Source organism: Argopecten irradians, chromosome 12 (genome assembly GCF_041381155.1).
Source record: "Argopecten irradians isolate NY chromosome 12, Ai_NY, whole genome shotgun sequence".
Lineage (NCBI taxonomy): Eukaryota > Metazoa > Mollusca > Bivalvia > Pectinida > Pectinidae > Argopecten > Argopecten irradians.
The window spans coordinates 34,175,418-34,198,925 of record NC_091145.1 but is presented as its reverse complement, the minus strand read 5'-3'; the positions used below and the strand labels follow the sequence as shown (position 1 = coordinate 34,198,925).

The 23,508-nt window shown below is 37.5% G+C and overlaps 1 protein-coding gene across 2 annotated transcripts in view; it reads left to right on the top strand.

Moving 5' to 3' along the window:
• The window catches only part of LOC138304713 (uncharacterized), a 141,320-nt gene that overhangs the window by 16,509 nt on the left and 101,303 nt on the right, over positions 1-23,508 (top strand). For both annotated transcript variants that reach the window (XM_069244951.1, XM_069244950.1), the window contains exons 2-25: positions 2,044-2,448; positions 2,664-2,923; positions 6,725-6,890; positions 9,874-9,915; positions 10,670-10,807; positions 11,014-11,951; positions 12,541-13,576; positions 13,900-14,147; positions 14,377-14,563; positions 15,073-15,170; positions 15,392-15,452; positions 15,618-16,022; positions 16,383-16,510; positions 18,209-18,419; positions 18,692-18,781; positions 19,206-19,360; positions 19,555-19,710; positions 20,211-20,413; positions 20,837-21,025; positions 21,361-21,559; positions 21,758-21,917; positions 22,111-22,385; positions 22,816-23,014; positions 23,355-23,492. In XM_069244951.1, coding sequence (XP_069101052.1) covers positions 2,044-2,448; positions 2,664-2,923; positions 6,725-6,890; positions 9,874-9,915; positions 10,670-10,807; positions 11,014-11,951; positions 12,541-13,576; positions 13,900-14,147; positions 14,377-14,563; positions 15,073-15,170; positions 15,392-15,452; positions 15,618-16,022; positions 16,383-16,510; positions 18,209-18,419; positions 18,692-18,781; positions 19,206-19,360; positions 19,555-19,710; positions 20,211-20,413; positions 20,837-21,025; positions 21,361-21,559; positions 21,758-21,917; positions 22,111-22,385; positions 22,816-23,014; positions 23,355-23,492 — 6,087 coding nt within the window. The remainder of the gene's footprint in view (positions 1-2,043; positions 2,449-2,663; positions 2,924-6,724; positions 6,891-9,873; positions 9,916-10,669; positions 10,808-11,013; positions 11,952-12,540; positions 13,577-13,899; positions 14,148-14,376; positions 14,564-15,072; positions 15,171-15,391; positions 15,453-15,617; positions 16,023-16,382; positions 16,511-18,208; positions 18,420-18,691; positions 18,782-19,205; positions 19,361-19,554; positions 19,711-20,210; positions 20,414-20,836; positions 21,026-21,360; positions 21,560-21,757; positions 21,918-22,110; positions 22,386-22,815; positions 23,015-23,354; positions 23,493-23,508) is intronic.

Here is a 23,508-nt window from a genome sequence, read left to right as displayed (position 1 = left end):
AACATAGAGCATACAAACTGGACTGTGCTGTTGATGTTGTACTGGTGTGTTGTTGTTGGTGTTGTTCCGATGTTTTGGTATTGTTGTTGTTCTGTTGCGTTGTAGCTGTTAAGATGTGCTGGTGTTGTTCTATTACATTGTAGATGTTCCGATGTGTTGATGTTGTTGTTCCGTTGCGTTGTTGTTGTTCCGATGTGTTGTTGTTGTTCCGATGTGTTGGTGTTGTTCCGATGTGTTGGTGTTGTTCCGATGTGTTGGTGTTGTTCTGTTGTGTTGTAGTTGTTCCGATGTGTTGGTTTTGTTCCGATGTGTTGGTTTTGTTCCGATGTGTTGGTGTTGTTCCGATGTGTTGATGTTGTTCCGTCGCGTTGTAGTTGTTCCGATGTGTTGGTTTTGTTCCGATGTGTTGGTTTTGTTCCGATGTGTTGGTTTTGTTCCGATGTGTTGGTGTTGTTCCGATGTGTTGGTTTTGTTCCGATGTGTTGGTTGTTGTTCCGATGTGTTGGTGTTGTTCCGATGTGTTGGTGTTGTTCCGATGTGTTGGTTTTGTTCCGATGTGTTGGTGTTGTTCCGATGTGTTGGTGTTGTTCCGATGTGTTGGTGTTGTTCCGATGTGTTGGTTTTGTTCCGATGTGTTGTTGTTGTTCCGATGTGTTGGTGTTGTTCCGATGTGTTGGTTTTGTTCCGATGTGTTGGTGTTGTTCCGATGTGTTGGTGTTGTTCCGATGTGTTGGTTTTGTTCCGATGTGTTGGTGTTGTTCCGATGTGTTGGTTTTGTTCCGATGTGTTAGTGTTGTTCTGTTTCGTTCTTGTTCCGATGTGTTGGTGTTGTTCTGGGTGTTTGATGTTCTGGTGTGTTGTTGTTATGTTGATATGCTTTATGTGTTGTTGTTGTTGTTCTGTGTTTTTGTTATTGTTCTGATTCGATGTTGCTCGCAGTTTCAATGTTATTATTGAATGATTAAGTGAACCGAATTTAGATTTTCGAAAGTCAACAGTCGCTGGTATTTCGGTGTGCTGTTAGTATTTCAGGGAATATTTATTTAGATTTTCGAAAGTCAATATTTGCTGAAGAGTTTAAATAATAAGGTCTTTACTTACAATGTATATGTAAAACAAACTATTTCGCACATTGGGACTGTTTAAAGATCTCCCGTATTTAACTTAGGTAAATAGCCCCGGTCATCTCTAACCGATATCGGTATTACAAAGAAAAGTAAAAAATCAGACGTGGAATACATATATGGTTATCACAAACTGTCACTAACAGGGTATGTAGAGAATTAGAAACAGTTTAATTGACTATTCGAACGCTTATTAGCAAAGCATTTTATGAAACAATAAAATCGACATTGCAATCAATCTATAAGATAATTATTTTTAAAAGATCCCGTCTCTTAGTCAATCCTTTCGTAAAAGAAATTGGATTAACTAAATATGAAGTTAGCTAAAGAATAGTACTCTAATGAAATCAGCATTCCGTCTTTGTTCTGCACTTTTCCATCATACAAAAGATAAGTTTGGAAATGTGATAATAGAAGACATACTTTTTTTGAAATAGGAAGTCGGTCATACTTACCACCATGACAATAGTCCGGATATATACAAGTCAATGCTGTTACTTTTCTATTAGAAATGCAATGAAACTGATTTGTGAACTGCTTTACACGTTATTACATAAAGCTGAAAATCCCACCCCCTGTACTCGAGAGTCTCAAAGGCTCTTGCATATACCAGTTGTCTTGGTAATAATATATTATATAGTCCTGCATTTCATCTATCTACACATGTTAACGTAACGGCAGTAATATGCATTTTATACTTTCTCATACTTTCGTCGCTATTGCCATGTTTAGTCTCATCCAGAGTTTTTTGATTCTATAGTTATACAGACACCTGTAAGTATAATACCGAACCAGTATTAAACATCTATGCCTATAAGAGCTAAAAAATCAAAAGTCTGTGGTCTCCTCAATTTAAACGTCAGAGAGAGTTATTTTAGCAGTAATAGTATTGCCTATAACACGATTTTGATATTTCCAGGTGGTTATGGAGGACGAGGTGGCGCAGTGGCTGGCTCCTATCTGGGTAGTGCCACAGAATCGCAGACCTATGGCTCCACCTTTGACCCCGCAGACGTCGGCAGTGGCGGCGGTGGCTCCGGCGGCGGAAGTGGTGGCGGTTACGTGAAGCTCGTTGGCAACACGAAAATCGAGATGGATGGCCTGATCTCTGCGAATGGTGACGACGCCAGTAGTGCCGATAGTGGTGGCGGAAGTGGAGGAAGTATCCATATAACGACAGCATTCTTACAGGGCGTAGGAACCATCAGTGCCCGCGGTGGTGCCGGGCAGGGGAACGGAGGCTCCGGAGGAGGTGGCCGAATCCTGGTCCTCGCCGACAGTAGTGTCTTCGCTGGTATAATTTTGGCAGACGGGGGTGTTATTGGTAAGCTGGTTGACAAACTGATTAATATTTTAGAACAGCAATCAACAAAGTCAAGCTGATATAATTTACAACAGATTAAAAAAGAATATTTATACCATTTTCGTATTACGTAAAGGAAGTAGTTTCTCCAGATTAATTAAGTATAGAAATCAGTCGTATATGCTTCCGCTATAATGGACAATGAAATACTAATAAAAATATCTTTTGATTTTCAGACTCCAAAATTGCCAAACTGTCCATCGGCTCGCTGACGGCGTCATCCTATTATTCTAGCTACTATGCGTCCTACGGTAACATAGACACGCATTCCTCCAAGTCATGGGTGGCCAGCTCCAATACCGTTGGACAGTACCTAGAGGTCACGCTGTCCGACACCAGTGTGGTCTACTCCATAGAGACAAGGGGAGACTACAACACCAACAAATGGGTCACCAAGTACAAACTTCAGTACTACGACGATGACCAAAGTACCTGGGTAAGTGTGACGTCACATTGAATATGACGTAAAATGAGTCATAGAGTGCAAACTTTAGTACTACGACGATAGCCAAAGTACCAGGGTAAGTGTGACGTCACATTGAATATGACGTAAAATGAGTCATAGAGTGCAAACTTTAGTACTACGACGATAGCCAAAGTACCTGGGTAAGTGTGACGTCATATTGAATATGACGTAAAATGAGTCATAGAGTGCAAACTTTATTACTACGACGATAGCCAAAGTACCTGGGTAAGTGTGACGTCACATTAAATATGACGTAAAATGAGTCATAGAGTGCAAACTTTATTACTACGACGATAGCCAAAGTACCTGGGTAAGTGTGACGTCACATTGAATATGACGTAAAATGAGTCATAGAGTGCAAACTTCAGTATTACGACGCTAGCCAAAGTACCTGGGTAAGTGTGACATCATATTAAATATGACGTAAAATGAGTCATAGAGTGCAAACTTCAGTACTACGACGATAGCCAAAGTACCTGGGTAAGTGTGACGTCACATTGAATATGACGTAAAATGAGTCATAGAGTGCAAACTTCAGTATTACGACGCTAGCCAAAGTACCTGGGTAAGTGTGACATCATATTGAATATGACGTAAAATGAGTCATAGAGTGCAAACTTTAGTACTACGACGATAGCCAAAGTACCTGGGTAAGTGTAACCGTCATATTGAATATGACGTAAAATGAGTCATAGAGTGCAAACTTTAGTACTACGACGATAGCCAAAGTACCTGGTAAGTGTGAACATCATATTGAATATGACGTAAAATGAGTCATAGAGTGCAAACTTCAGTACTACGACGATAGCCAAAGTACCATGGGTAAGTGTGACGTCACATTGAATATGACGTAAAATGAGTCATAGAGTGCAAACTTTAGTACTACGACGATGGCCAAAGTACCTGGGTAAGTGTGACGTCACATTGAATATGACGTAAAATGAGTCATAGAGTGCAAACTTTAGTACTACGACGATAGCCAAAGTACCTGGGTAAGTGTGACGTCACATTGAATATGACGTAAAATGAGTCATAGAGTGCAAACTTTAGTACTACGACGATAGCCAAAGTACCTGGGTAAGTGTGACGTCACATTGAATATGACGTAAAATGAGTCATAGAGTGCAAACTTTAGTACTACGACGATAGCCAAAGTACCTGGGTAAGTGTGACGTCACATTGAATATGACGTAAAATGAGTCATAGAGTGTAAACTTTAGTACTACGACGATAGCCAAAGTACCTGGGTAAGTGTGACGTCACATTAAATATGACGTAAAATGAGTCATAGAGTGCAAACTTTAGTTACTACGACGATAGCCAAAGTACCTGGGTAAGTGTGACGTCATATTAAATATGACGTAAAATGAGTCATAGAGTGCAAAACTTTATTACTACGACGATAGCCAAAGTACCTGGGTAAGTGTGACGTCACATTAAATATGACGTAAAATGAGTCATAGAGTGCAAACTTTAGTACTACGACGATAGCCAAAGTACCTGGGTAAGTGTGACGTCACATTGAATATGGCGTAAAATGAGTCATAGAGTGCAAACTTTAGTACTACGACGATGGCCAAAGTACCTGGGTAAGTGTGACGTCACATTGAATATGACGTAAAATGAGTCATAGAGTGCAAACTTTAGTACTACGACGATAGCCAAAGTACCTGGGTAAGTGTGACGTCACATTGAATATGACGTAAAATGAGTCATAGAGTGCAAACTTTAGTACTACGACGATAGCCAAAGTACCTGGGTAAGTGTGACGTCACATTAAATATGACGTAAAATGAGTCATAGAGTGCAAACTTTAGTACTACGACGATAGCCAAAGTACCTGGGTAAGTGTGACGTCACATTGAATATGACGTAAAATGAGTCATAGAGTGCAAACTTTATTACTACGACGATAGCCAAAGTACCTGGGTAAGTGTGACGTCACATTGAATATGACGTAAAATGAGTCATAGAGTGCAAACTTTATTTCTACGACGATAGCCAAAGTACCTGGGTAAGTGTGACGTCACATTAAATATGACGTAAAATGAGTCATAGAGTGCAAACTTCAGTACTACGACGATAGCCAAAGTACCTGGGTAAGTGTGACGTCATATTGAATATGACGTAAAATGAGTCATAGAGTGCAAACTTTAGTACTACGACGATAGCCAAAGTACCTGGGTAAGTGTGACATCATATTAAATATGACGTAAAATGAGTCATAGAGTGCAAACTTTAGTACTACGACGATAGCCAAAGTACCTGGGTAAGTGTGACATCATATTAAATATGACGTAAAATGAGTCATAGAGTGCAAACTTCAGTACTACGACGATAGCCAAAGTACCTGGGTAAGTGTGACATCATATTAAATATGACGTAAAATGAGTCATAGAGTGCAAACTTCAGTACTACGACGATAGCCAAAGTACCTGGGTAAGTGTGACGTCACATTGAATATGACGTAAAATGAGTCATAGAGTGCAAACTTCAGTACTACGACGATAGCCAAAGTACCTGGGTAAGTGTGACATCATATTAAATATGACGTAAAATGAGTCATAGAGTGCAAACTTTAGTACTACGACGATAGCCAAAGTACCTGGGTAAGTGCGACATCATATTAAATATGACGTAAAATGAGTCATAGAGTGCAAACTTCAGTACTACGACGATAGCCAAAGTACCTGGGTAAGTGTGACGTCACATTGAATATGACGTAAAATGAGTCATAGAGTGCAAACTTCAGTACTACGACGATAGCCAAAGTACCTGGGTAAGTGTGACGTCACATTGAATATGACGTAAAATGAGTCATAGAGTGCAAACTTCAGTACTACGACGATAGCCAAAGTACCTGGGTAAGTGTGACGTCACATTGAATATGACGTAAAATGAGTCATAGAGTGCAAACTTTAGTACTACGACGATAGCCAAAGTACCTGGGTAAGTGTGACGTCACATTGAATATGACGTAAAATGAGTCATAGAGTGCAAACTTCAGTACTACGACGATAGCCAAAGTACCTGGGTAAGTGTGACGTCACATTGAATATGACGTAAAATGAGTCATAGTAGTCATACAAACAGTACTACAATAGCAAACTTTATAGTAAGTGTGACTATTGATAGACGTAAAATTAGTCATAGAGTGCAAACTTTATTACTACGACGATGGCCAAAGTACCTGGGTAAGTGTGACGTCACATTGAATATGGCGTAAAATGAGTCATAGAGTGCAAACTTTAGTACTACGACGATGGCCAAAGTACCTGGGTAAGTGTGACGTCATATTGAATATGACGTAAAAATTAGTCATAGAGTGCAAACTTTATTACTACGACGATGGCCAAAGTACCTGGGTAAGTGTGACATCACCGGTGAATATGACGTTAAATGGGTTTTAGAGAGCACAGTACTACGACGTGACGATGAGTAATCTAAGTACGCGTGACGCCACCATGGCAAATGAATACGACGTTAAATGGATCATAGAGTACAAATTTCAGTCAGAGACTTAGTCAGAGTCAAACTGTGCTATACAATAGTAAATTGTGGAGAGCGAAGTTGCCATAGCTTGTGCCAAATTCGTTTGTTTTATGCAATAAAATATGTTAAGACATGCTGGCGATAAGATAATTACTTTAGTCACACTGTGTATAAAATAATGTTACGGCGTCATTATTGTACATGAAGCCATAAGAGAATTACTTTACATTTTTGCGAAGGTTAATTTCTTTAAAGATATATTTGTTGCTTTGATAACAGAAAGAGATGTCCTATCCATACCAAGGGATCACCGGTAATACCAATAGGAACTCTATTGTATCACAGACGCTCACTGTACCTATCGTGACGTCTAAACTGCGGTTTTACCCACAGACCTGGTACCGTGGTATCGGAATGTCAGTGCGCATCTATGGTCACCAACCAGGTAAAACACACAAACTGACGCTTCATCAAATAAAACTAGAAACAAAGCATAACCATCTTACATTCAGCATTTTAACTACATTTTAACTACACGTACAAATTAGTCCAAGGGACTTCTATTATCAAAACATTATGTCATTGTAAATTAGATAAAATTGTTTTAAAAGGCAAGCACACAAAACATTGTATTAACACGTTGGAATACAAAATAGAGATTATGCCTGTGACATAGTATGAAAAAAATATCAAGTGACTTAAATGTTACAATTTAACAACTTCAGAACTCCTTGAACTTTTGGGTTAGTTTTGTAAAGACTTCCAATGGCGCAGAATGGGATTCTTCAAAGTTACTTCGGGAATGACAACAAAATTCATATCTAATGAGCTGAACTCTTTCACATGCAAAAACTAAATAGTAAGCTTACCTGGGATAATGCACCTGAGCCAGTCTTACGCAAGCGATTCTGTAACTAAAATCGACGTCTTAGCAATGCTTAAATCAAACACTACTCCGATCATGATTACAAACACCGTCGCGATCATGACCAAGATAAAGAGGCTGAGACAAAAGCGGGTTAGGCCTAGGTACTGATGCTCATATGATGGTGACCATGGAGAATTTCTTCAATATTCAAAGGTTTAAACTAATACGAAGTTATTTTTTCTTGTGTTTAACTAATTGCTTTTAGGCCTATACAGTAAGACCATAATGAAAGAGGTTTTTTTTCCTTCAAAAAGTTTCAGAAGTCGCTTCGGTACCTACTGCTTACTGTAGGCCTATTCCTAATCCTACATTGTTCGGTCGTTTAGGGACATAAGTTGTGTTTGTAGGTTATCCCCAGATATAGAAAAATTGGTCTTTTTTTATTACAATGAATATACAAATGTATAAATTTTCTATATATTTTTTACAAATCAATAAAAATAAGTTTATAATTCGGGCGTCGATCATTTCCAAACTTTAGTTGCATTTTTGTAACTCGTTGATTAGGTTTACATGTAAGCCTATATATTTATGCTATCATAAACATTACATATTTCAGTTCTTAGCTCTCTTATAAATGAAAATGATAGTCTGTGATAAACTATAAATATCTACACATAACAAAACAATTTTAAAGTGAATAGTCGGGCAAAGAAAACTAGTATAAATGCGTTCATTGGTCTTCCAAAAGTTCTCACTTATTAATACGACGGTCAAGTTCTGCTTAGTTTCCCAGTTCTGACCATTAAAGTAAAGAAAAGTTGAAAGCATTGAAAGCGAGGCTGCGTGGAAATGTAACCACGGACATAGTGAGCCGGGAGGACGTTTTAGAATTTCCATACTTTAAATTAATTTCTTCGTACGCAGACAGATTTTGATGAGAGATTTTATTTTTCCATTTCATAAGAAATTATACTGGATACATTCACACCATTTTTACCGACTTACGCCATCCTTGCCCGACTGTTCACTTTAAGTACTAACTATGATATTTGGTTTGAATATTTTCAATTGATGATTTGGTAGAAAGCTGATAGCCAATTCTAATAATAATGAAATGCCATTGTGCACCTGCAAGTTAGGATTCACTTGCATAAGCTCAAAATATGATTCTTCAAACTTATATATATATATAAAAGAATGGAGAACTATATTTGATTTGCAGAATCACTTTTATTTCAGTAGATAGGAGTTACTATATAGCAAGTACCTCGCACTTGCATACAAGAAGCATTCAGTGTTGAATATCTGAAAACAAAATTTTCTAACAATCAATCCAAATGAACATTATGTCAGTATTAATTATTCCACACACAACTATCCAAGAATGCAGGTGGATGAATTGATAATATGCCACCGCTGCTAAAGATAGTGCTGAAGTCTTTTTAGGAATGTTTGATATATGATATCTCATGAATGACATTACTCCTAATTATTTTGATCGACAGTAATTCTATGATTTCTCCCATATTGTTTTTCCTGATAGCATTTTTATTCGAACAGAATGAAATTGTCAACAGTTTCTGTTGCAATATTTTTGAGGAGGTATAAGTTATTTAATTAGAAATATGGTGATTATAGATCAGGATTAAGCCACTTACCTTTCGGGAGTTCACTGCCAGAATATCGATCTATGGCACAGACGTGAAAAGGTCAGGGGTCAGTGACTCACATGCCCAATCATGTGGATTTGTTCTGGGCACTCCTGTGTCTTCCCATTCCAAAACCTCTCCACATTTACATCCAAACCATAAAAAACATTTGTATGGGTTATGTAACTTGTTTCAAAATTGATGTACCACAATAAATAAAGTGTATGGTTATAGTTAGAAATATAGAAATCTGTAATGGAAGACTAGATAGATGTTTCAGAGCTCCCAATATGTATATTCATGTACATACTCAGTTAATTTGAAGACTTGTTGATTCACATGGTTTTATAACTATCTATTAAAGTTAACCCAGCTTTTGATTTGATGTCACAATGATAAATTTGTTATCGATCTGATATTAACCCTTCCAACTCAAGACAATTGATTACATATAGATAATCGATTACTAGGTTCAGCAATAAGCAGCAAAAGATAATATTACTTATAGTAATTTTTCATTGTTTTAATAAAAAAATTTTTTTTTTTTAAATACACTTACATTGAATGAATGTGTATTGACTTTGTAGGAATAATTTATTATTACGGTACAAATCTTAGAAAATGTGAAAGTGCCATGTGCGAGTAAGGGAGTGGATGAGTAAAATTAGATACACAAGTGACAAAGATTTAATAGTAAACATGATCATTGATTTTATAATTATCATTCATCTATACATTGTAGGAATGAAAAAACTGAACAAAACATAACTTATGAAAAAAACGAAATTGTTTTTAAATATCAATATTAATTTTATCTTGTAAGAAAAGTTTAACTCATGATCAAGTAAACACTAAACAACATCTAAATTCTAAACCAGTGATATAAAGTTGCTTCTCTATTTTTTCAGAATACAATTTACCACCCGATTTCTGTACAAGCAACACCGACGGTAAGTTAATCTATTCCTGCACTAAATTACTGTTACTATTTGCCAGACAATAACTACAACACAGTAAATAATGTATGATATTTATTGATTTCTGAATGTAACTTCATTCTTGTTTTAGTCTTTGTTTTTGGCATTTGTGTTCATGTAACAATGTTTATACATTTCTACTGAGAGGATGATCGTTCAAGTTAATATGGTACAAAATGAAACAATTATATGGTTGTTTTTTGGAAGATCTGATGATGTGACGAAGTATAAATTTTGGAAAGATAATGCTTAGTATATAAAACAGAAATTGTGTTGTGTCGCAAACATTTTTGCTATCTTATATAAGTTTGTGATTAGTTAGCATTAAACACGCCAAACTTTATAATATTTTTGCTATAGGACAAGAAACTATGTAGTGATGTTTTTCTAATCATGTAATTAAAGTCTTTTAATACCGTACTAAGATCACTTTTATTATCTCTGATATGAAATACTGTCCTGTTCAATATCCTTAGATAAGGAACACACTTACAAGCAATTCATGGTTATAACATCGAAATTTTCTTTCCCAGTCAAAGTTCCTATCAGATACACATGTCTTGTAATATAACAAAATATGCTTATAACCAAGTGATTTTCAGAGGTTCATTATTACTTTAAGCTTGTGTTACTGTACTTTAGGTGCATTTAATCTTTTTTATTTAGTTTGAATTAAAAGGAGAATAATCTAAATATGTTTTATAAATTATATTGTTATCTTTGATAGCTGGTTCTGGTGGACCTGGTACAGTGTTTGCTGGACAAACAGGGAACGGTATTGCTAGGCTGACCATCGACAATCGAGGCAAAGACCCAATGGTCAAGATGGACGCCGACTGTTTGGAGTTTGATGTGGTGACATCAGGTATAGTATATATAGTCTGTTGTAGCATTGTCTGCTGTATCATTGTCTGTTGTAGTAATGTCTGTTGTAGCATTGTATTCTGTAGCACTGTTGTAGCATTAGTTTTTTATGGTAATGCATGGTTCTAGTTCCTCATCCCATTACTAACTAGTTACTCTAGTTTAATAGAGTGAAACCTTTTACATTCCTGATGTTGTGTTTATTAGGGGGAGCTGCATGGGTCACTGGCACAAGTGCAGAGTTAGATGAGATTGTCCTTGTCAATGGCGGTCATCTCGTGCTGGACACGGATATGACAATGGAGGTGACAGGGGATGAGTATGGTGTTGTGCATTTAAACACTACGAGGACCCTGACTCTGGCTGCGGATTTGTCTGCCAATATGTACATATCAACAGGTGCCACCCTTAGACTGCCCGCCGGGAACGCTGTTACAATCCCAAAGTGGGTTTTTGTAAGAGGCACCTTGGAGTATGACACCTCAGCAGAGATAACCATTACAGGAAACTTCTCGTTAGAAAGTCAGGACATCGATGTGAGTTTACTTAAAATTGACACAGATGCATCAATGGTTGTTGTTGGTAACAATGACTTTCTCCTTAGTACACCAAAGTTCCAGTCGTACGGTAACTTCTCAGCTGGAATTGTCAACATGACTGGTTTAAAAGAGTTCTACGTCGGCACAGCAGGAAACGCAACATTTGAACCTGCCTCTTACGACATGTACCTGGGAAAGAAGATACAGGTGCTGGGAGAGCTAAACTTGTTGAAGTCTCTGTCTATAAGACAGGTTTGTGAAGAGTTTACTGTCAGTGGCGGAAAGATCACATGGCCTAACGGTACCACAATCATACTGGAATGTGACGTGGTCACCATCAATGGAGAGTTTGATGCCGGTACAATTAATTTCAGAAACGGTATCGGATCACTTGCTGTTGGATCAAAGGGGAAGTTCTATTTTACGGCTGATGGACCTGTTCTTACCAATGCTTTAGAAGTATCGGGTGAAATGTTTGTGGGTAATGTTGTTGAGTTTAAGTCCTTTAACAGAACAGATGAGAGAATTGAACTTGTGATTATACAACCGACAGGAAACCTCCAACTCAACAAAGACTCCCTCCCCAAGATCGTTAGTGGAGCTCAGGTAAGATCTCAACAATAATTTCTTCTTCAGTTGAAAATATTTGTATGGCTTTCTGAATTGGAATTTAAGTGCCATTTCTCCATATTTTTCAAAATCGTGTAATAATTACATGTCTGTCAGAAGCACGCTGTTTCTATCCTTTGACAATATGATATTGCTAGTAGGGAGTCTTGTCTTTCTTCAGAACACGTGGAAACTGAATTGTAATGTGTAGATTAGGTATATCCATAGATATTGTTGCTAATAGTACTTTATTTGTTTTCATCAAAGTGAGAAAGAATCCTTATAATAGTACTGTTAGTAGTAATAGCCTGTTAGTTATCTAGTTAAAATTTCCATGATTTTAGCTAAAACCGAGAAAAAATTAAATTTCAGCAATACAGAAATTTTTTTTATCTGGACCTCAGGGTATATATAATCCAAACATTTCTCAATATTCTATTGATCAAATTTTCGCCATCATAGCAATGACCCACCAAATCATGAAAATATCATTCCCGCCAAAATAACTTTAATAATAATTTCCATTGTTCACCACATGGATAAAGCTTTCCTTATTGATACAGTAGATATTTTATATTTGTTTCAGGTGAGTACCAACCACAGTCTTGTGAGAGCCCGCTACCTGTTCGTGAATGGGACAATGGACGGAGATATCCTTGACACAACTCCGGGTATCGACACACTATGGGTTGGATCTGCTGGTAACATGGAATTCACACCAGCTACAAGTGATTGGTTACTGTCAGATGCCTTCATCGACGGTACTTTTACCTCCAAAACACCAATCGTTATGAGGGGGGTATTGGCTGCTAATGCCCATGAACTTTACATCGGAGAAACTGGTGTGTTTACCCTTGATTCTACAGTTCAGTCATCAAAATTGTGGACAGGTCCATCTACACTTGCCTTCACTAATTTGTATGTGAGCGGTAAACTATACGCAGGACAGATGAGGACGTATGTAGATTCTCTGACCAGTGGCTGGGATTATTTACAAGTTGGAACTACAGGGGACATGAAATTTAAAGCAGACGAAACATCAAACTTTATATGCAATACTGTCGAAGATAATGGTATCATTGATGTCTACAATACCATTCAAATGGTTGGTAAGACATCCATGTCCCTAAACTTGGTCATTGGAAATAGTGCGAGGTTTAAACTAGACGTGGATTCCTCACATCCTAGTGGTCCATTCAATAGCCTGTCTAACATCACAGCCAATGTGTTAAGGACAAAGTCCAGCAGTAACATGTACCTGGGGGACACAAATCTACACATATCATCAGTAGAGATAGACGGTAACTTTTACTGTAAGCCTACCCAGTCTGTAGACGTCACATACTTCACTGTACAATCCAACGGACATGCCTACTTCCCAACTGATGTCGTGTTTAACGGTAACACCATAGATGTGGAAAGTGGAGGTCGACTGGAAGTGGACTATAAGCTGGAACCAGACAACCCACTAGAAGGAAACCCCAACAGTAATATCAACTACCAGACTGTCATTGTGGATGGAACTCTTCAGGTGGGGTCGCTACAGGTTACTGCTACGGACATGATTGTGTCAGGAACTGTGGACATTTCTGGAGGAGGCTACAAGTCACAACAGGGACCAGGTAAACAAACAACTTCATACAAAATCCAAACAAACTTTGGTTTTGTAGTTAACCAATATAGACCGAGGGCTTTTAACTTTTGAATGAACTTGACTAGTTGGAAAATTTCCCTTTGATGTATCATGTTGATGTAATTTTACATTTAAGTCAGAAGAGGAAAAAAACCTTTTATTATGCTTTGGATTTTAATGATTTGTTACCTTTGTATCCATCCATCAAAACATTAACTTAATAAAGTTGTGGCTTCAAGTTCATCTTATTTCTAAATGCTGGAAAGTCTTTTTTTCATACTGCATTTTATTTCTGTTGATCTTGTTTTGTAGGTGCTGGAAAGTCCTCTTCCAGTAGAGGAAGTGGAGGAAGTTATGGTGGAAGGGGAGGTAAATCTACCCACACCTCGGCCGCTGACTCCTACGGTACTATCTATACTACGGGAACCTGGGGCAGTGGAGGAGGAGACTCTGGCAGTTACAAGGGAGGTCGTGGGGGAGGACGGTTGTTAGTCCAATGTACACAGATCTTCGCCATGAATAGTACTGGCCTGATCAAATCCAACGGTGACGACCGCACGGTACGTTTTACTTCAACTCTAGTAAGATACATGTTACAGCTGGTCAGAGTACAAAGATGATTGTAAAGCTGATCTTTTCACAAAAATGACCAATAAATATGGTTTTGTGTGTCTAGTGAATCTTTTAGTTAAATGTGCATATTCGCTACATGTGTGCTAGGGTATCACCTTATAATGTTTTGTATTGTATGTACAGTTTAACATGATCTAGATATTTGTACATTACTAGGGTTCCTATAGTGGCGGTGGCAGTGGTGGCTCCATCTCTGTTACCTGTAAAACACTGGACATGTACGGACAGATGACCGTTAATGGTGGTGATGGTCACACCAGTGGCAGTGGGGGTGGTGCTGGTGGCAGGGTTTACGTCAAGTTCAAGAGTGGCATATACACCAGTGGCCTGGTCACAGCAAAAGGTATAATCACAAAATATTAGTAGTTCAAGCATTGATATCTTCTGTAGGCTTCGATAGCTATAGTGTATTTCAAAAATATGAGCTACCAGGCATTTAAGCATTGAAATGAATGTGCAGATTTTGTGTACAAAATAACTGAAACAAACTGTATTAGTGATAGATTTAATATTTGTCTACTTTGTCCCGCATTACTGTTCGTATCCTATTATGTAATCATGTTCGCTTTGTATGTCTTGATAAAAGGGAAGATTGCCTCGAAAATTTGACAATTTTGTTTTGTCCACACGGTTGGAATTACTTCCTTGTCCCATATTTACCATTTGAAGTAATTCGTATCCAACAGACCTACATTAGATTGAATCCCGTGTCATCTGGAAAATCCTGTTGATATTTCTTCTTTGACCCTAAATGTAATAATCAGTAATATACATTTTATATGCTGACTGATATTAACAGACTTGAAATAGAATGAAGACTATTTTACCTTTGAATTCTTTTCTCATCTTTAGGTGGGGCTGGTTATGAGCCGGGTGGTCCTGGAATGATCTACTTTGAGGGAGATCAGTCTCGTAATCTCAGAGTTGATAATAAATGTCAAAAACCGACAGTAAGTCACTGTTTAGTTGATTATCTAAGTACTTAATTCTAATGACGGTATTTCAAAATTTAAAAAAGTTAAACAAATGGAATAACCTTTCATCCTTAAATGTTGACATTTGTATACTTAGGGCACTTTGAATTAACGCATTTAAAGACTTAAGTGATGGTGCAAATTGAAAAAAATGTTAAATGTTCTTTTTTTAGGCATTGTCTTGTTAATTTTTACAGGTAACAGAGCCAACAGGAACCACTGCAGAGGATTCTCACTTCAACACCTACATCAATACAGGTAAGTATAGCATTTAGACCTGTTTTAAATTTCAGCATTTGGGAGCTGGAAATCTTAATTGATCATGACTTTCATTTTGATAGCTAATGATTAAATAAGTCATCTTAATTTGTCATGGCTAAGATAAAAACAGTGTTAATAAAAGCTAGACCTTGTGTGTTCCAGGTGCCATAGCGTTCCTCTACCCACCTTCAGACGACTTTGTGTATGATTTCACGACTGTTGAGATATACGGAGGTGCACACCTGACAACAATAGGTAACAGGACCACAATTAAGTCATTAAAGGTCGTAGGAGATGACACGGGTCATTTACATATTCCCCCAACCCACACCCTGGAGCTGATGGAGACAACCCAGCACCGTAAGGCCAATATGACCTATCTTCTGTTCCTGTATAAGAATGCCACCTGGATCCTGCCCGATGCCACTGTAGAGTTCCGCGAGTCCCTGAACGAGGTATCCCAGGGCATCAGTTCCTCAGCTTGTTCCTCTTCCTACCTTAACAGTAACACAGTGAAGATCTGGGGTACTGTAGTCGGCGACAAAGCCAACCTTCTAGTGGCTTCAGGTACAGTTTATTTTGAACATTCTAGAACAGTGATAAAGTGGTGCATTCACAAATATCACTGCATCTGAGACTTTCAAAACATGTGTTAGTACAATCATATTTTAGCTCAAAGTTGCTTGTGTAAAATGCACTAAAAACATGAATACCGTTGAAACATGATTACTGCTATAGTATGTGAATTTTCTGTACACACTGAATGTGTACAGTGTATATAACTGACATCATGTACTAATATATGTATTTTAGTGGCATGTTAAGATTAACATAAAATGACTATTTGGTGCATTTTACATACACATTCTGGTATGCTGTAAAAAGAACTTTTCAACTATTCATGAAATACTTTTTTCGTTTTATAAGGAGCTACAGTATCGTTTGAGGATTCGGCCGAGCGTAACTTGAGGTTTTCCAACGTAACTGTACAGAAAAGTGCCGTTCTGGATCTTACAGATACAACTGATGATGAGAATGACTCTTGGAACTTAGTGGTAAGGTTTCTTTAAACTAGTTATAAACTCGGTAGAAAGAGGAATTTAGTTATAAAGTTGGTAGAAAGTTGAAATGCATTTCAAATGAGCATTCTATCTTACTGCCGTTCTATCATAAGATTGCACGATTGTGTTACAGTACTAGTGTATCGACTCACTGTAGTAGATTACATCGCTACATGTTACAGGTGAAGTGCCTATGTAACACGCATTGTGATTGGCTGAGTTGATCTAAAAATAGAAGAGAAAAACGTGTGTGCACAGTAAAGCTGTTTTTTTTTAGCCTGCCATGCTTGGTCTCATTTTCTTCCGATATTCGACGAATTTAACAACTTCTTCACTGACCTTTGTTGGTGTCATGATAGACCGAACACGTGGAAGCAGAGAACCATGCTGTTCCTCGCACAACTTTGCGATGTTTCCGACAGGTGGATTTACAAACGTCGGCCGCTTTAGATATATTTCCATAGTACACCCCATGCCATCATTGTACATTTTCACTACCCTTTCGCGTACTTTTAGATCGGTTCGTGGCTTTGACATGTCGACATATGATCGGTTGAGGACTGCTTCTAATTTTGGCTGTGATCGGTTGAACCGCTTCTAATTTTGGCGAGATTAAAATAGTAACGTATCGTTACACATGTGCAAACACACATGTAACTTACCGGTAACTTATAATATGCACGCGTTGGCAGCTTGGCGATCGACGATTTTTAGTACTTCCACACTTTTTTATTCAGTATAAAGTTCAAATTCAGAGTTAAATTGACATTTTATATATACCTTACCATAATTATGAAACTGAACAGTTGTTTTAGCAGATAATTTCTTCTTGACCTTCATATTTATTCATTAACGGTACCAGTATTATCATGTTTTTTAAAAATCAATATTATGTATTCTTCTACAGCTAGTATAACCTGATTGTGTGTTATCTCTTTCCATGTTTGATTTTTTTTTTCAATCATCTTATTTATATATTTACAACAGCTATTTCAGGAAACTCTGTCAGTCAAGTTCGTCACATGTGCTAGGTGTACTACGGAAAAAAACCACCCAACAGTCATGTATATTACAGCGCGAATTCTATATATCAGCGTTATTTATTTTTACAGCGTAATACTTCTATTTTACAAATATTAATTTTTCAGATGTTTATCTATGAACATTTGTAATTGTTTCGACGTACTTACAACGTCCCGATTGCACAAATAGGTTGCATTGTGTAACGTTTCTTTATATACACACTTCAGCCAATCACAATGCGTGTTACATAGACACTTCACCTGTACCATGTAGCGATATAATCTACTACAGTGAGTCGATACACTAGTACTGTAACACAATCGTGCAATCTTATGATAGAACGGCAGTAAAACCTTATCATATTAGTAATACTATTAAATATTGAAATATTACATGTGATTGTTATCATATTGAATTAATTTTATAGTTACCAAATCAGTCAGTTTAAGTCTAATAACTTGTAAGATAACTCTTGAATGGAGTTGATCAAATTCATTTTGACATTTTGATTGAAACTAAGCTTTTCATTGAGAAAGATGATTGAGCTTTTCATTTCTTCATTTAGACAAATTGCCTTGAATTTTCATAATAAAACTAGCTTTCTATGATGAGTTTCCTTGCTAAGGATAAAGAGGACTGTTAGGTATTGTTTTGTACTTTCTACTTTAGGTGAAGAGACAAGGTCGGGTCGGTCAATTCCTGGTGGAGGGTGATGGTGTTGTTAATGCCAAGAATCTTTATTTGGAGACCAACATTTTGAAAGTTGACAAGAACGGCTTGATATCCGCCGAGGGTCTTGGTTTGAGACAAGGAGATGGTATGGGAACGTCTCCTGCTGGAGGTGGTTATGGAGGTCGTGGTGGAGCGGCGTCTACAACAGGTAAACGGTTCACTACACAATGATAGTCTGTATCATAGAGATATTGGGCTTTTAGACTTACAGTAGATTGTATATACTTCATAGAGTTCTGTTGAGTGGCATTGTAATTCATTATGTAATATAGATGTAAATCACATAGTGGTATGATTGGCTGATCTATATGACAGACTTCTGATTGGCTGATCTATATGACAGACTTCTGATTGGCTGATCTATAAGACAGACTTCTGATTGGCTTATCTATATGACAGACCTCTGATTGACTGTTTCAGGCTACTACCCTGGTCAGATCTATGGATCCTATTTAGAACCTAGGTCATTTGGTAGTGGATCTAATGCAGCTACGACAACATACGGTCGTGGTAAGTACTGGGGATAAAGTATAGTGTTCGTATTATTGTTTATAATTCTTCATTGTTGCTGGTTTTCTTAAAGCAATTTTATAAGAACTGTATTAATGTTAATAACAATACTGTTGACAAAAAAAATTCTGTTGTATGCGATTTACGTTTATGAACTTCGCAATCTAAGTATTTGCAAAAGTTAATCTCTGCAAAGTAATATCTTCATCATTTATATTGATAGGAATTTCCATTCAGTTTTTGAATCCGCAAATATTCACCATCGCGATTAATTTCATTTAGTTTTTAAATCTGTGAATGTTAATCTTTAAGAACTTGTTTTGAAATGGAATCGTGAAATTTAGTAGGCACAAAAAAATTGGTTTACATTAACACCAGACTTATCTGTAACATAGTGATATAATCATGGAAGTATTTTTTACAGGTGGTGGAATTTTGAACTTGGTGGCGACTAAGAGTACATGGATTGAAGGTATAATCCAGGCTAACGGAAAAGTTGGTACATCGTCTGTGCCATCAGGCAGTGGAGGCAGTATCATGATTACCACCGATCATTTAGAGGGCTCTGGATCTATCCAGGTATCAACACACAAAATATAGTATAAGTCAAACTATTAAAGTATTTCCTTTTGCACAAAATAAGTTCAATCTCAGGAAAATGGAAATTTTAAATTTCCACCTGATGTGATTGTCCCATAATTTGGAATATGAACATAAATGAAAAAGATTGTTCTGAGTAGAAGACAAACCACAAAACTAGAATTTATCAACAGGTCAAAGGAGCTAATGGTGTATCTTCCCGGGGATCTGGCGGTGGTGGAAGGCTGGCCGTGTACTATAAACGGATACAGTTCTGGGACGGAGAATTTCAGGCTTTCGGTGGTACAGGAGGGGCCGGTAGTGGTGGAGCCGGGACAGTGTATCTTTCTGTAAGTATATAAAGGGAGATAACTAGTGGTGGTAGTACAGGAGGGGGCGAGAAGTGATGGAGCCGGGACAGTGTATCACTCTGTAAGTATATAAAGGGAGATAACTAATGGTGGTACAGGAGGGGCGAGAAGTGATGGAGCTGGGACGGTGTATCTCTCTGTAAGTATATAAAGGGAGATAACTAATGGTGGTACAGGAGGGGCGGGAAGTAGTGAAGCCGGGAGAAAAGGAGACAACTTATGCAGGAATGGAACACTTGAAGATTACATAGAAAGGGAGATAATATTTTGAGAGAAGCTTTGCACTCAAAGTGAGTTTGAAAAGGAAGTCTGAATAAAGGTAGGTTATTTTTACAAGACAGAGTAAATAGGATGGAGGAATACTAGTAGTGATAAATAGGGATATTACGAGAAGGACTGACTGAAATATTAGTATAAGTAGAGTACATTGATGAAGAATTATTTGCCCTGGATATGTATAAGGGAATTTTCTTTTGTAGGATACTCTGATGAGTTCTGGGAATACCACTCTGTTTATAGACAACAACGACTACACACCCTCTACCTCAACTATCACCAACACCTATACCTCAGCTGTATACAGCCGTGACGCTGGACGAACTTGGCTTAACACCACAGAGAAGTTTGATAGGATGACTCTCATACGCAATGCCCACCTCGCTATCCTCCCAGATATTATATAGTAAGTCATTCTTTCTGACATTTGTTTGGCTACCAACATATCATAAAACCATTCATATGCCAATTTCTTTCACAATATATGTTCTTCTATTCATTAACTCTTTGTACTCCCTACATATAAGGAAGCTGTTGTTTTGTTCTGTTTCTACCCAGCTATTAGTTGGTCCTTATTTTTTATTACCTATAACCACTTACTATTCATTCATCAAGACTCTGGTTCAGAGCTAGTACGTATTAAGTCAATTTTATTTTTTTATACACTCACAACATTCTAGCTCAAAGGGTCATTCATCCCTCTGATTACAACATTCTAGCTCCAAGGGTCATTCATCCCTCTGAGGTTCAGTTTGAAATTATCATACAAAGTATATATATATCATCAATATAAAACAGATTATTACGGACATTTTTGTTTGATTTTCAGTCCTGTTGAGTTTTCCTCCCTGAAGTATGTTGGAGACAACACTGGGACTGTACATATTGGTCCGGACCAGGTCTTGGTGGTCGATCATGCTAACGACGGCGAATTCCTGGTCAATGTTTATGTGTATGAGGGAGGTACACTCATTCTTCCTCCATCCTTCCAATGTTATGATATCAACATTATTGTCTGGTAAGTCATATGCCAATTAGTTGATTAAGCATCGAAAGGTTGGCATATATAAAAAAACAGATAAAAATTATTGTACAGGTATTCAGATATTGATTGCTTAAAAATGCAATTGTGTACATTTAATATTTTTTTTGAAATATACCTGGATTATTTTCAACATTTTTCACAAATATCTGAATTCTAAATTTATTATGAATGAATTTGATGTTGATAACTGCCTTGCCACACAAGTTGTTTGGAAACCCATAGTTCTCTGATATTGTTTCCTTAAATAAGTAAATAACCGTCATATAATGTAGGTATTTTATTCAAATTCAAATTACTGTACATGACAGGGGTATCCTGGGTGTAGAGGATGTAACAGTCAGTCGTGGCTGTAAGTTAAAACTCGGAGGGACTGGTACAACACGTACAGCGACCACCCAGCCTGGCACCATCGGTACCTATACATTTAACTCCCTCACAGTGACCGCTGATGGTGAGGTCACAGTCACCGATGACCTCACCAATGACCAGAGTCAACTCAACATCGTCGTAAGTTTATTGATAATTTATTTAAAATGTTATGTTTCTATAGCAGTGTGTTTAGGTATGGTTCTTTCTATGTGTAGTCCTATTTGTTATAATACATGCTACAGATGTATTTTGTGTTAAGGGCTCTGATGTTTGATTATTGAGATACAGCTGTAATTCTATCTGATTCCAAATTATGTTCATTTTGATTATTTTCAGGCCAACAAGCTCTGGGTAAAAGGCGGTGGTCATTTACACGCTGTTAAAGTCAACATTGATGCTGACACCATGATTGTGGATGACCTTGGGGAGGTGACTGGTGACCTTCACACCAAGTCCTGTTCTGTAGGTCAAGGTTACCAAGCATATGGAGGATCAGGTAAACACATATTCTGATTAAGTCACCAGTAATCAGGTTATACTTTGGAACTTTGGACTAATATTTGAAATATTTTCGCAATATTACCTGGTAAAGCAAAAGCTTCTGTAACAAATGTATCTTAAGTCATTGGAAATTAAACTGCATATAAAGTATAAAAAATGCCAATACAGAGATGAATTTCACCCTACAGGTGCTGGACATGGTGGTTCAGGAGGCCATGGAAAGAACCAAGCTCGGGTTGGCTTGCCGTACGGGTCGTTGTTTGAACCAACTGACCTCGGATGTCGTGGTGGATCAGGATACAGTGGCACGACCGGAGGCCGTGGTGGCGGGGCTGTGTATTTACGTGTGAACACCACGCTACAGAACGATGGCACTATCAGCTGTAACGGGGAGACGGCCACCACGTATGCTGGCGGTGGTGGTAGTGGTGGTTCTCTGTACATAGACGTCAACAATATCAAGGTAACAACTCAACAGTATATAGCCAAAATCGATCTATAGAGACCAAGGGAGGAAGAAAAAATGGTCTTTATAGGCAGGTGGTTTTTATACTCAGGCGAAATTAAGAAAAATTGAATATTTGGGGCTCTAACAAGGAGGTGGTAATAAAGGCAGGTTTGACAGTTACAGATACCAACAGAATGAATTCTAATGAAGACACCTTTGTCAAAAATAAATCATGTAAAATAAAACTTATATGCTTAAAAAGAACTACACTTCATCTATTTTTACTTCATTTGAAACCCCTGCTTAATTTGGAGTCTTTTATTTGATCTAGACCAAATTTTTCACTTCAAGTTAATAATTTCTCAAATTCTCGGATATTTCAGAAGTGTGTATCATGGTCCTGCTAGCTTAGATGTTTGACTAATTTGTTATTGGTGTTTTTCAGGGCTTTGGAAAGTTCCAGGTAATTGGTGGCGATGGTGATGTTTACTCCTCCTACACTGGCGGCGGAGGATCAGGGGGTCGTGTAGCAGTATATTTAGCCCAGAATAAGACTTTCATGGGCAAGTTTGATGCATATGGTGGTCTGGGTGGTAACAGTGTAGGCAATGGTAGTCCAGGCACTATCTTCTTCTTCCATACAGGTAAACACACTTTTTATTCATTGATTAATAAATTTTAATCACACAACATTTGTGCTTCTAAGATAGCATAATTATGAAACTACTGAACATATATTTTGAAGTATGAAATCAAATTCAAAGAATTGATGCAATAACTCAAGATTGTAAGTTCAGAAATGTAACATGAAATCAGTGAACAGATTCTTACGGAAAGAAGATATATATCAAAACATTATTTGATACTGAAGATCAAGTTTGAATTTATTTTGGAAACTTTGTCAGTATCAGTTTGTAACAACCTAATCAGTATCATTGAATGACAAAAGTAAGTTTTAAATGTCTTGATATAATTTTCTTTCAGTTCACAATCACACGACTTTGCTGTTGAATAACAACAACAGAGGACCGTCCAAAAGTGATGCCATTGCCGACTACACCGACCTGACTGAGGATGAGGGCCGCGCCTGGTTCTTACCTGAACATGGCAACCACAGATTTGGTGTGTAGACCAGACA